Source organism: Xiphophorus maculatus, chromosome 7 (genome assembly GCF_002775205.1).
Source record: "Xiphophorus maculatus strain JP 163 A chromosome 7, X_maculatus-5.0-male, whole genome shotgun sequence".
Taxonomy (NCBI): domain Eukaryota; kingdom Metazoa; phylum Chordata; class Actinopteri; order Cyprinodontiformes; family Poeciliidae; genus Xiphophorus; species Xiphophorus maculatus.
This window is the reverse complement of record NC_036449.1, coordinates 22256296-22269020: the sequence shown is the minus strand read 5'-3', so window position 1 is coordinate 22269020 and position 12725 is coordinate 22256296. Positions and strand designations below refer to the sequence as shown.

The following is a 12725-nucleotide window of genomic DNA, read 5'->3' as shown; positions in this document are numbered from 1 at the left end:
ATTATACGGTTTGGCAACAGAAGTGAGCCAGTGGCAAAGACGAACGTCGCACTGCCAACTGGAAATTACTTACACTTAGCTCGCTAGTTAGCAAGTGTATATTAGCAGCTAGTTAGCGGTAGCATCAACCACCTTGAGTCACAGAACATAATGAAGACATCTGCATACAATTCAAACTTTGTCCGACAGAAAGGAGAAAAATAAATTACACGGACTATATGAGAATAAACAGTCCAGCCAGGACAAATATTTAAGATCTGTGATTAATGTATTTAAGGCTAACTTACATATTTTCTAAATAATTGTGGATACATGAAGTTAAGATTTTTTTAAGGTGCATTGTACCGCCCAATTATCTGCCCTAACTTAGCTTGTCAATAGCTTAACATCTATGCTTGCTAAAAGCAATTGCTGATGTGCAGGTGCCGCTAATTTAAACCCATCCTTAGTTTCTGAAAAAACAGGCCTAACTATACAACAATGGTTTAGAATGGAATAAAAAAATAATTACAACCTAGATTAAAAATGATATTTAGATAAAAAATTATTATTTTAAAAAGACAGCAAGCCAAGAGCAGGTTAAAAAGAGAAGCTAGTACAGTGTATTTTTTACAGTGCAATATGTTAGTTGTATTTTACAGCAATGAATTTGCAACAGAGGGCTGCAAGGCAACTAAAAGACAACTGATAATGATGAAATGGTATTATAAAACCACAAAGTGGTACAATACAAATCAATACAACTTAATAAAATAGTTTGTCTTGGGGGTAGGGGGTGACAATAACTTTTGTTTTTCCCAAAGATATTAAGTATGATTTATTCCAATCCAAATCTCCTTTGCTAGCCAACGAGCCCCAGGAGTCGATCGGCCGCGGCCAACCCGCGCCAACGTACACCGACTACCAGCCTGTTCAAACTCATTCCAGTAATGTCTTGTCAGCACCTATGGAGCTCATGCACAGCTTCTCTCCTGCAAACACCGGCTGAAAAACAGAGACCAACACATGAAATGACACCCTAAAGAGCCCCTGTTGTTTGGTAGCGGTCCCTTAGAGGGGGGTGATTAATGAAAGCAGAGACATCCCACACATGAAAGCCAGAAAATATGTTGACAGAAGCCACACAGAAGACCACGGGACCTGCACAACCGCTGATGTGGCAAACATCCAGAGCAAGCTGGGAGATTTATTAGAGAACAAGGAAAGAAACAGGTTTCTCTGCAATACGCAAGTGGAGAACCATGTCCCTGGATGCTACAATGTTTTCATCACTTAGAAGGCGGCGCAACTGAGTGCTATCCTGTCTCTTAAAAAAAATAAAATAAAAAATGTAAAAAAATTTCAGAAGATTTTAAAGCTATTGCAGCGTTTACAGAGAATGAGCAGCAGAGATGAAAGTGAAACATCAACACTCACTCTGCTGCTACGTTTAATAAGCAAAACCTTCTGAAGGGAGTTACCAAAAGTCAGCTACATTCCACGCACACCCAATTTGAAAGACGCTTCAGAACCTTCAAAAGGTTCTGTGAAGTACCGCTGCGCAGGTTACTGCTTCGATTCAAGGAAACACTGGCGACTGTTTCCTTGAATCCAAAGCTAACATGAAAACAGTTTCAACACGGCTGTAAGTAAGCAGCTTTAACCCGACCCACTACGATCCAGAACAGAAACAGATCTAAGACTTACCAGAAATCAGCATTAAGGCAGCAACTAGTGATTATTTTAATAATTGATTAATCCGAGAGAGGGAAAAAACAAAGATTCTGCAGATTTTTTATTTAGCTCAACATTAGAGAGATTAGAAGATGCAAATTAACAAATAACTCATTTTTAAAGAGTAAAATAAACATTTTATTGCCTAACATTCGTTTAGTGAGAGCTTGAACATTTGTAGTAAAGGATGCATCTGCAGCTTAAACAATACTTTAGCATCAATATGTGAAAAGCTACTTGACTTAACAATACAATGTAGGGTTGATAAATTGCACAGCAAAAGGTTCTAAATTAAGAATTTGAACCAGGAGAAGCTAAACCTGATTTAATTTTTTTGTACAGTTATGTCTCAATAACTGTATATTCCAGTTAACTATTAAATACAAAATAGGTTGATTTAAATAATCAATTCATCATGATTAATTGTTTCAGCCCTAATTAGCATCATATAAATTTTGCTTCTTTGTTTCTGAATAGTGATCAGTCAGAACATTAAAAGCGAATATTTTCCCCCTGTTAAATGCATCAAAATCACAAAAAAAGAAGAAAAAAACGTACAATTTTCAGCCTACAAACAAATAAACCAACAGCATCTATTCTGATGTACATTTGAGAATCATTTGTTGTTAAGATAAAGAAAATCTGCTTATTTTCACTAAGATTAAAAAAGTAAACTGCCTCTATATCAAAGAAGCAGCAGCACATTTTGTTCCTCTTCTGTTTTATTAACTTTTAAATTAAATTTAAAATCCACAATCGGTTATAATCACAGTTGGCAGGACGGACCTCAAAGAAAACCACATATCATAAGTCAGATTGTTGCAATCCTGCGTAAAACAAAAATAATCCAGACTCCACTGCGACCTCCATTAAAGCACTTAGAGTGCAGTTTAATATTTTCCCTTTCTCCTGGATCAGCTGGTAGTTTGATTGGTAATGTTATTTTCTCCACTGTTTGCACAATGAGAGCATCAATAAATATCAGTACATTTTAAAATATGATTCAATTAAGATAAAATAAAATCACACTCTTTTTAAGCAAGTGTTGTCATGAGGTAAACGAGAATACTTTTCAAGAACATATTTTTGTGTTTGTGATGGTATGAATGCTGTGATATGCAGTTATAGTTAAACAATAGCCCAAAAAATGTGTAATAAATAGGTTTATGAATATTTTTAGTTATCACATTAGCACCACAAAATATTGTGATAAAATAAGTTATCACCCAACACTACTACAGGAGAAAAAAACAGACCAATTAACAAGCCAATTAATTAATTCAACTTTTAGTGTTACTCTAAAAAAAGGTATTGACAAAAAGGCATAAGATTCTGTGCAATAAGCACTTAAAAACGAATAAATTTAATTTTTTTTATTTTAGAAGCAGGACTAATTTATACTTTTCAGTTTTGAAATAACTTGCATCATTTTGCAGAATATCACGTATGTTATATCCATATTAACATACTTAACTCTTAATGTTTGCGAAACAATCAAACTTATATAGTTTGCTCTTTCAACTGCTTGTGTTTAATATCTGAACACATTTAATGGAGAACTAATGTTTACAAGAAAAAGTGGGTTAGCATTGTTAGAAATAAGGCATTTCCACAAGCTGCAGGGTGATTAAAATTCCTGCTTCACCTCAGAAATTACTTCTTCAAACCCAAAGGTGGCACAATTGAAACCAACTTTACTTTAGAAAGTGAAAGTTTTCAGTAAAAGAACACGGCTAATATCTAAAAAAGTGAAATAATCTGTAGTGGAACAAGTATTTTTAAAAATAAATATTAAGAAAATATTGACTTAAAACAAGCTTCCATATCTTGCAGAAAAGTTAATTGTGAGTTAGTTTTGTCTTATTTAAAGTGTACTAAGATATTTGCACTAGAAACTTGATAAAAAATTTTTTTTAAAGATTTTGTGTTTTTGCAGTGTTCTTCAAACAGAGAGTATAGCAGCTTGAGTGCTGTCAGATTATCTTTCCTTACAGCAACAACCAATAAATGTAGCTTGTTGCGTAGCAATAAGCTACATTATATATATATATATATATATATATATATATATATATATATGCATAGACTTTTCAATTAACAAGGAAATGCAAATATTAAAGTAAGTATGCGTCTCTTACCCATCATCCTCTCCGTCTACAGTCTTGAGACCGGCTGGTGCGGTTAAGGCACTGGCGGTGTTGGCGTTGCCCTCGGTTTCCTGACCCAGGCCGATGTTTGATCCCGCCTCGCTGCCAGACAGCTTCAGTAAAGACTGATGCTGGAGCAGCAGCCTCTGGGCGTCCTGCAGCTGCGTTGTGGTGAAGCTGGGCAAGCTGGCATACAAGGCGCTGGCCTGGGCGGCGTGAACCAGGGCCTGGGCACTGCTGGCGTCCTGCGATGGATGGGGGGACATTCGGCTGACGCTGGCGGCATTATGGGCTTGAGGTTGGTGATCGCTGTGAGCGTTGGGAGGCGGAGCGGCTGAGGCTGACGCCACGGGAGGAAGTTGGGTGCTTGAGCCCGGATTCTGTATTTGAGTCAGAAGGGATTGTGGTTTCTGCTGCTGAATGTCAACGTGGCTTGGTGGCTGCTGTCCGAGGCCAGCTACCCCAACATGGGGCGGCATACTGGAGACGGGAGCTGGCTTATGAAGGAGCCCCTGTGATTGCTGAGGCACCCCCATCATCTGAGTCGCTCCGTTAGCTTGAGCGGCCAGCACTGAGCCGGATTGGTTGGAGAGAGGTTGAGAGGGAGCACCTTGGGGTACACCTTGCTGTGGTTGGTTGTACCCAGGAGGTCTAGCTGATGCCGGAGATGCAGCTGATTGCTGAGGAAGGTTAGCGTAGCCCATCTTTTGCTGCTGGATGCCAACCAAACCCTGTGAGGAGCTTGGCGGTTGATTAGCGACCGCCTGGGCGTAGGTGAGCTGCTGTGGCGGGACAGCACCAATGGCAGTCTGTTGACCTGGCTGATGGAGGTTTGTGGGAGCTGAGGGGGCTGCAGTCGTCTTCACATGAGGATGGTTGATATCCTGGGTGTGCATGTGAGCTTGGGAGTGAGGTACTCCCATGATTCCTTGATATCCCTGAGGAGGGGAGGCGTAATCCTGGGCATGCTGGGGTAACGGGGAACCCACAGCCTCTCCACTGCCCAGGTTCTCAATGTAATGACTCAGCGTACTCATGGTGCTGCTCACAGAGCTGCTGCTTGTGCTTTCCCTCTCTGAGGGAAAGTTCTCCGTTACGAACTGACGCGCTGTCTGAGACGCAGCTTCGGACACTGATGGCGCAGGGGTGGGCACATCTTTGTCGTAGAATTCGGTGCAAGTCCATCTGCCCTTCTTGAACGGCTCGGAGCTGGAGTCCAGCTTCACCACCCTGAAGCGAGAGGTGGCGGCTGTCACTGCCGGCGCCGGAGCAGGAACAGCTGAAGGCACAGCCGCTGCGGGAGCGCTCGCAGCTGATCCAACTCTTCCCTGGATCCCGCAGGGGACTCCCACGCCTCCAGAGGCACTGACAGCAGCAGCAGTTGTAGTAGTCATCGAGTTAATGTTGACGTTAGCAGCAGACATATGGCTACCTCCAGCTGCAACACTGCTTCCTCCAGTGGTGCTAATAACACTGTGAGGAAAGCTACCACTAGCACCGCCGCTGCTAGCACTCATGTTGATTCCCCCTCTGACAGGCACGTTGGCGGAGCTCAACATATTCACATTACTAACACTGCTGGTTGGGGGATTAACAACACTAACTGTGGTGCCTGACGCAGAGCTGTGCATTCCAGGGACAGATCCTGGGGTCACAATCCCCGCATCCTGGGGGACGATACTAGGAGCGCCAGCGGTGGCGTGGGAAACATTCTCTTGAGCGCCACCCACGTTTGAAGGCATTTTCTGGGTGAGAGAAGGTAAAGCTCCGGTCAGAGAGTAGCTCTGAGCATGGTTAAGATGATGAGGGTGTTGGTGATGCATAGTCCCGTTTACAATGGCGCCGCCACGGTGTTGCGCCTGGGTCAAGGTATGGGGGTGAGAAGGCTGGTTGGGGGAGACGGCTCCAGGGGTCTCTGCCTCGTGGAAGTTATTTAGGGTCTCCTCTGAAGAGCTCCTCTCCGCTCCGACTACATCATTAGCTCTTGAGAGGGATACATCCAAAATTTCAGAAGAAGACAGATCCTCAGTATGCGACTCATCCAAGTCATCATAACTCTCTGTGTCCTCTGCAATACTGTTGTTGGTACTAACTGATATCTGCGCTGGAGTCACACTTGTGATCTGAAAACCACTTTTCTTTTTAATCTGAGCTCCAGTAGGTTGCGGGGGTTGGGGCTGGAGGTTCAGGCTGTGCGGAGGAGGAGGGTGATGGGGGCCCGGGGAGGACGACGCGGCGGGGGGTTGAATCAACAGGGAGGGTTGGTAGTCATCACCTGAAACGTGGCTGTTGTTGACCACCACCGGGTTGGCGGTCGTTGACAGCGTGGAGCCGCTCCCGCTGCTCGTGTTGCTGCCCCTCCTGTGGAAGACAGCCGGATGCGGCATCTTTCTGACGCTGCCAGAGTCTCCTGCGGGGTCCGGATGATGCATTCCGACTGAATCCGGGCGGTAGTTGGTCTCTGACAGTAGGTAATAAGGTTGCAGCTCGTTAACGGCGCCGTTTTGCCGACACTACGGTTAACAGACAAGCCAGCTGAAAATAACAGAACAAATATAAATGTGTTCTTGTGATCCAGGCGATTTTAACCACCTCTAGGGCAATTTCCCCCCCCCCGGAGTCAGTTAGCGAGCCAACTGAAGCTAGTGGCCGCTTGCTCAGCAGCTAGCGAGCTAACGTCAGCTGATGCCAGTCGTACTTCGCCGGTTGATTATCAGGCTGCGTCTTTGTTACACACAAGCGTACATCTCCGGTATTTTTTGTAACTAAATGTTGTCTTTCGATGAATACAAGAACTCAAAGCAAAGCAGCTGCTGAGTGAGTTATTGTTATATCAACTACTAGCTGGAACTAGCTGCCAGTCTCCATCACCGGTTAGCAGTCTACAGTGAGCGAGTCTTAACTGCTGAATTAACTCGGAAATTGAGCAAATCAACCTTTTCAGCCGGAGTACAACGACTTGAAAGCGATGGGATCACTTAACGGTGGAGTGCAAAGGTTACATCCATGCCAGCGAATCCTCGTTTTAGTTTTGCTGTATCACCGGTGCTCTTCCCCCAGCGGTAGCGTCTCCTGCTTGGCTGCTGTGACGGGACTGGAGAGGAGGGGTGCTCCGTAATATGGCGACCGCGCATGGTCCCTGCTGCCAGACATAAAGCAGTCTGGGTGAGGCGGCGAGCTCAACATCAACACCGACGAAGAAGGACGAGAGGCGACGGAAAGAGCCGAGCTCTAAGTCAACGTAAACGAAACGGCACGAGAGATGACGGAAAGGGCCGAGCTCAAAATCAACATAAACGGAAAAGAACGAAATCGGACAGATCACAAAAGATCACGGAGAGAGCCGAATAAAACCGAAGCTGTTTTAAAAAATTCCAATACACAAAAGCCAATTTTTTCTTTTTGAAATTGTATGTAGATACACTTATGATTGATAAAATTATTTTCTTCATCTACTAAATAACAGAAAAGATATTTTTAAAAATTAATTTTAAATTCAAATATTTACTTATACTGAAATCACAAAGTCTTTAAACAATTTGTAAAGGCTAACATAATGATGTCACGGCTTTGCACGATTGTGATAGGTTAATTCAAAAAAATTTCTGTTACATTGAGGCACACTTGTCATCATTTTTTACCAAAGAAACTTATGACACACACCACTTCCTGGAGTGACAATGTGGAACATCAAAACAAATCAGATAATCCTAATTCACCTTAACCAGAAAAAAAAAAATCTGGATTATACTTTTGTAGTGTATACAATTTCTGGTTTCAGCTGCATTTGTGCAAGAAATTTGTACATTAAGATCACCAAGAAGATAACCAATCTCTCCACCTATCAAGTTTAAATTAGTTTTTGCCACCATCGGTGACTGCGTCTTTCATGTATAAAAAAATAATCAAGTTTATATCCCTTCCTTTGTCTTTCCAACCATAACCACCTGTAGTTGATTTTCTATTGAATTAAGTGTATAATTTTTTTTTATTTGTCAAACAAATCAAAATAAGGTTCTTATTTGTACATAAATATGAATATTGGTTTTTGGAAAGCTTTGCCCACATTACATTGGTAAATTATTCCAATACCTGAGGTTGCTAGTTGGGATGTCAATGGATACAATGTACTAAAAATAAACATTTGTGGCAGGCTGAGCAAAACATCGCCACCACAACAGTGTTGGTCACACAAAGGTAGACAGAGCGTTGCTGGATCTCTCTGCAGACACAAGTGTTGACCACACTGAAGGATTATTCTACACACAGGTAGTGTTTGGGGCCTCTGCTCGCCCCGGCTGGGAGAAATGTCCACATTTGTTGGACGCTAAAGGTCAATGAACTTCAGTGTTCAAGCATGGTAACGTTGTCTGTAGTCTAGTGTTTTCTGATCATCACTGGATATCCAGGTTCCGTTTTTATTTGGAAGATTTGTTTTTTGATGTGGTTTTAGTTTGTGTCCTGTACAAGCATTCATGCTCCTTCCACTTTTTAATAATTTTATCCCTATACAGCTACAGCTTTGGAGTATTTTAACAGAATGTTCTGTTACACACCAAACCAAAGTGAGGCATAATTCTTAAGTGGAAAGAAAACAATACTTTTTTTTTTTTTTTTTTTTTTTACCAAAGTGTGGCGCACATTTGTTTTCATCTACTCTAAATCAAAATCTAATGCCACATTTTACAACACTTAGAGCTGAATTTGCACCTGTGAGTGTCTGTAAACAACATTTATCGAGTATTATCACCTATTCTCAACAGGATTTAGATCTATTGAGCCATTACTTTTACTTTTGAGCCGTATTCTTTAATATAATACCTTTGTATCTCTGGCTGTTTGTTTGTAGTCGCTGTCCTGTGGGAAGACAGAGTTCTGTATTTAACTCTTTTCTTCTTCCATCATCTCTTACTGGTTCCACTGCCAGATTATTTCACTTAACATGGAAAAAATGTCTTGTTAGAAATAAAATAATAATAATAAAACTTGTGCTGGCCTGCTCCAGTTTTACTAAAGTTGTACACCTGTTTTAATCTGCAGGCAAAATATCACCTGGAGACATGTACGCGCCACAACATGCAGTCTGCTGCACAACCAGTCAATGTTTCTTGTTTTTCTCCTTTACCATTAATGTGGGTAAAGGCATCCAAACTTGTTTCAACTGCAGAGTCATAAATCTAACTTTTCTTTATTTTTCATGCATAGATCATGTAGGAACTTGGATATTAATCACTTATTAGTTTGCTATATATTCAGTAGAACAGATTTTAATACTTATTGTACAACGTATGGAGTTAAAACATAAACCGCTCCTCAGGTAGAGACTTTATATGAAGATATGGGCTAATAAAAATCTGGATTAAAGGCTTGCACGTTTCAAAGCAGTCATTACAGAAATTGCACGGATAAAGAAGCATACAGTGAGCACAATGAATTAAACAAAGAAGTAACCTTAGACGAGCACACCTGAGCGATGAGTGAAAGGGAAACCTGAGAGGCACCTAAGTGGAAATACTGCACTTAATAATGAAGGAGAGAATCTGAGATGGCACCGACCCAGAGCCAAGTATATGGAGATGATTTTCAAACACTTTGATCAACATGTTGCCATGAATATAATATAAAACGTTACTTGACACCATTCTTTAAGGACCTAATTTAAGAAATTAAATCTTTTTGCCCACTATTTGCTTTTTAAATTTAGGTAAAGTGAATTGATGTTACTTTCAAGTACTTTCAAGTTTTTAATAAACACACATTAGATGTATAAAATAAATCCCCAATGTAAGGCATTCCACCAATAAATAATCATAAATAATTGCATCTTCTGATATTAAAGCAAGCAAGAAAGAACTTTGATTAAGACACCCTCAACAGGCCGACCAGTGTTATTTGCAAAAAATATGTCAAAAGTCCAATATTAATATTTAATTGAAGCAGCATTATAATAAAATTATTCTTAAAGTTTTCATGCAGATTTTAAACTGAACACAGACAGGATTCAGGATATTTTTCTACAAAACCTCAGCCAGTTAGAAGGATTCACTGATTTTGCAGCAATCTTTCCATCTAAGCAAGCATGAGGCGACAGTGGACACATAATCAATCCAAGCTTGCAGAAGGTGAAAGATTTCAGTAGCACTTTATTTGACGGGTTGTGAATAAGACTGTCATGGCATCGTCATAAACATGACATGACACCGTCATAAACATAACACCTGTCATAAACATGAGTAAGTTTTCATGAATATTTATGACTGTTGTCATAAAGTGTCACTTGGTAAATCATGACACTTTTAATACAAAGTTGACATTATTCAAAACGTCTTCGTTATGACAACTTGACATTAATCAAGAAATCATGATTTGACATAAATTTGTTATAAAAGTATTACTGATTAAACTTGAAAAATTATGTAGTTTTACGTTATTAAAGCTAAAGTTTAATTGAAATCAATTGAATTTAATTGAAATAAATGTGTTTGGTGTGAACGCATCACTATGGTGTGTTTACCACAAGGCAATAAGCTACTTTAAATATACAAGATTACAGTCCTGTTACCACTAAGTTGCTGGTATGACTTTCATATCTGTATTGACACATTTTGAGCTGAAAAACAGGACATGTAAATATCGGCAAGCTAATAGTTTGCTGTGCCAAAATAATAATCCCTGCTAACTCAGACAAATAGGTGTGCATAATCACACCTATTCTATGAACTACTGGTAAAAGTTTCATATCAACAGGACAATAGACAGAGGATGCAAATACTGTCAGGCTCAGACATCAAAATGCATCGTTTCCTCCTGTGTATTATAAGTCTGGCGGGCCACCAGGCTTTACTTGTGCCCCACCAGGCTAAGCATTGCTTATTTATTTAAGTCTTTTTAAAATGTTTGCATTTTAAGACTTTATAGTTGGTGTTTAGTTGTTAATCTTCCAATCTTTCAATAACACATTTATATAAAGTGATATTTTCAAATTTCCTGTCAACTTTAAACCTTTTTTAACTCAAAAACACGACGGCCACTGGATGAATGACTGCTCTAGAACATAACCACCGAGCTTAGCACGTTTTCTGAGGGAAACTTTGTTTATACATACATTTCTTTTCTCACATTCATATTTTATTTATTTTTACACCACTACATCAAAGCAAGTTTGATGGAATGGTTGATTCTGATTCTATTGAGAATCTGAATCTCATTTTGATATTGATTCTGATTAGTTGGAAATCAGTTTTGAAAATTTATATATAAAAATAATGTATTTTAATTGGCGAACTTCTATATTTTATACTCCAAAATACTGATAAAAATCTGCAAAAAAAATGCTAATTAAAACACCAACTTGAGTGGTTTTGGGTGTTTTTTTCCATCATTGTTTATTACATAGACATTCAGGTCTAGTGCTGGTCCAGAAAACAAGATTTTTGCAGCTGTGGTGTCTTATTTTAAGTTAGGGTTAGCTGCAAACATGCTCTTAATGCTTTTTATTTTTCCTTCAAAAGTAACTTTTTTTTTTTTGCTTCGCTTCTCAGGTTGTTCAGGCTGCCAAGAAGGGGTTGTCATGACAACGGCTTTCCATTCATCTTCAAAAAGTTTTTGAAATAAAATCTGTGATTTTTTTTTGCTGCTGCTTTCATCCCGAAGCCCTTTAATAATTCTCATCAGCATTTGGAGGAGAAATATAAAATGAGCCTTGTTCTTGTTCAAATATATATATTTTTTATATAGATATAATTGAGCAGGGAAAGTTGTTTTGTGGCTAAAACACTTTCTAAGTTGGAATGACCTTGATGGAGAAAGCCAAAACCGGGGGCGAATCTTTTGCCAGGCTCATTTTATCTCTGATGAAAAGGGATTTCTGAGTCCACCAGGCGACTGGCAGCAGCTACAGAAACACTCAGCCAGGTAAAGGTGGACTTTAGCTTCATTGTGTCAGTCTTTGTGATGCTGATGAAACTGTAAGAAGCACGCTGGGAAACTTTAGAAACTGTTTCTGAACGTTGCGACCTTCCAGCAGAAAGGTTGATGTGGACGTGTTGATGGTTGGCCAGCTGACCGCAGCAAACAGTGAATGAGTCTCTGTGCTGCAGAGACGTCTCAGATCACCGTGTTGACAGACACAGAATGAAAACAGGAAGTTACTGCGCTGAGAATTTACAGCCGCTGCTCCTCGCTCTCTATTCAGTATCCATCACAGCTAATGCATTAGCTGAGAATAAACAACTGTCTGGATCTTTCTAACCAGATAAGTCATATTGATAACCTGTTGAGACTTGCAGACTACTTTCTTTTGTTGTTTGCAGCTTTATAGAAAACTTGCAATTATTTCTTATTGTAACAGAGTTTTATCTTCATTTTATAGATGTGAAGTTTGTCAAAATGTGGTTATTTATTCTCCAGGTTCACTTTGTTTAGTCAAAATGGTTTTGTTTTTTTTCCTGACATTTATTGGTTTATAAGTTCTGCTCCGCTGCTCTTGACAGTTGGTGGTTACCATAGCAACCGGTAACTGACAGGCCCCCTGCCTTTTTCTGTACATCTTTGAAAAGCATAAGTAGAGCCTTCTACACAACCAACAAAAATACAGCAAGTGGTTTCTGGATGGTAAGTCAACAACAAAAGACTTGTCTTTTCCAGCAGTAAAAGGAGCTGACCAAATGTGCTGCAGCTCAGCTTGGGTTGCTAGGTAACCGGGCTGGGCTTGGCTGGCGTTGCTATGTGTCTTAACATTCGGGAAGTTAAGACACCAAACCTTTTAGAACCATAAAACTTCCCCTTAAACACTAGTTTAATTTTTGTAATCCAAAAAGACAGTTTTGGACAAACCCAGTCTACGTCAGTGTCAAGTGAACAGAC

General features: G+C 40.0%; 1 protein-coding gene across 1 annotated transcript in view; it reads right to left on the bottom strand.

The window, feature by feature from the left end:
* LOC102219075 (TSC22 domain family protein 1-like) overlaps nucleotides 1-7014 on the bottom strand; it is a 32688-nt gene extending 25674 nt beyond the window's left edge. Inside the window, exon 1 of the mRNA XM_023336808.1 lies at nucleotides 3852-7014. Coding sequence (XP_023192576.1) covers nucleotides 3852-6292 — 2441 coding nt within the window. The 5' untranslated portion in view covers nucleotides 6293-7014. The remainder of the gene's footprint in view (nucleotides 1-3851) is intronic.
* Nucleotides 7015-12725: the final 5711 nt, after the last annotated feature.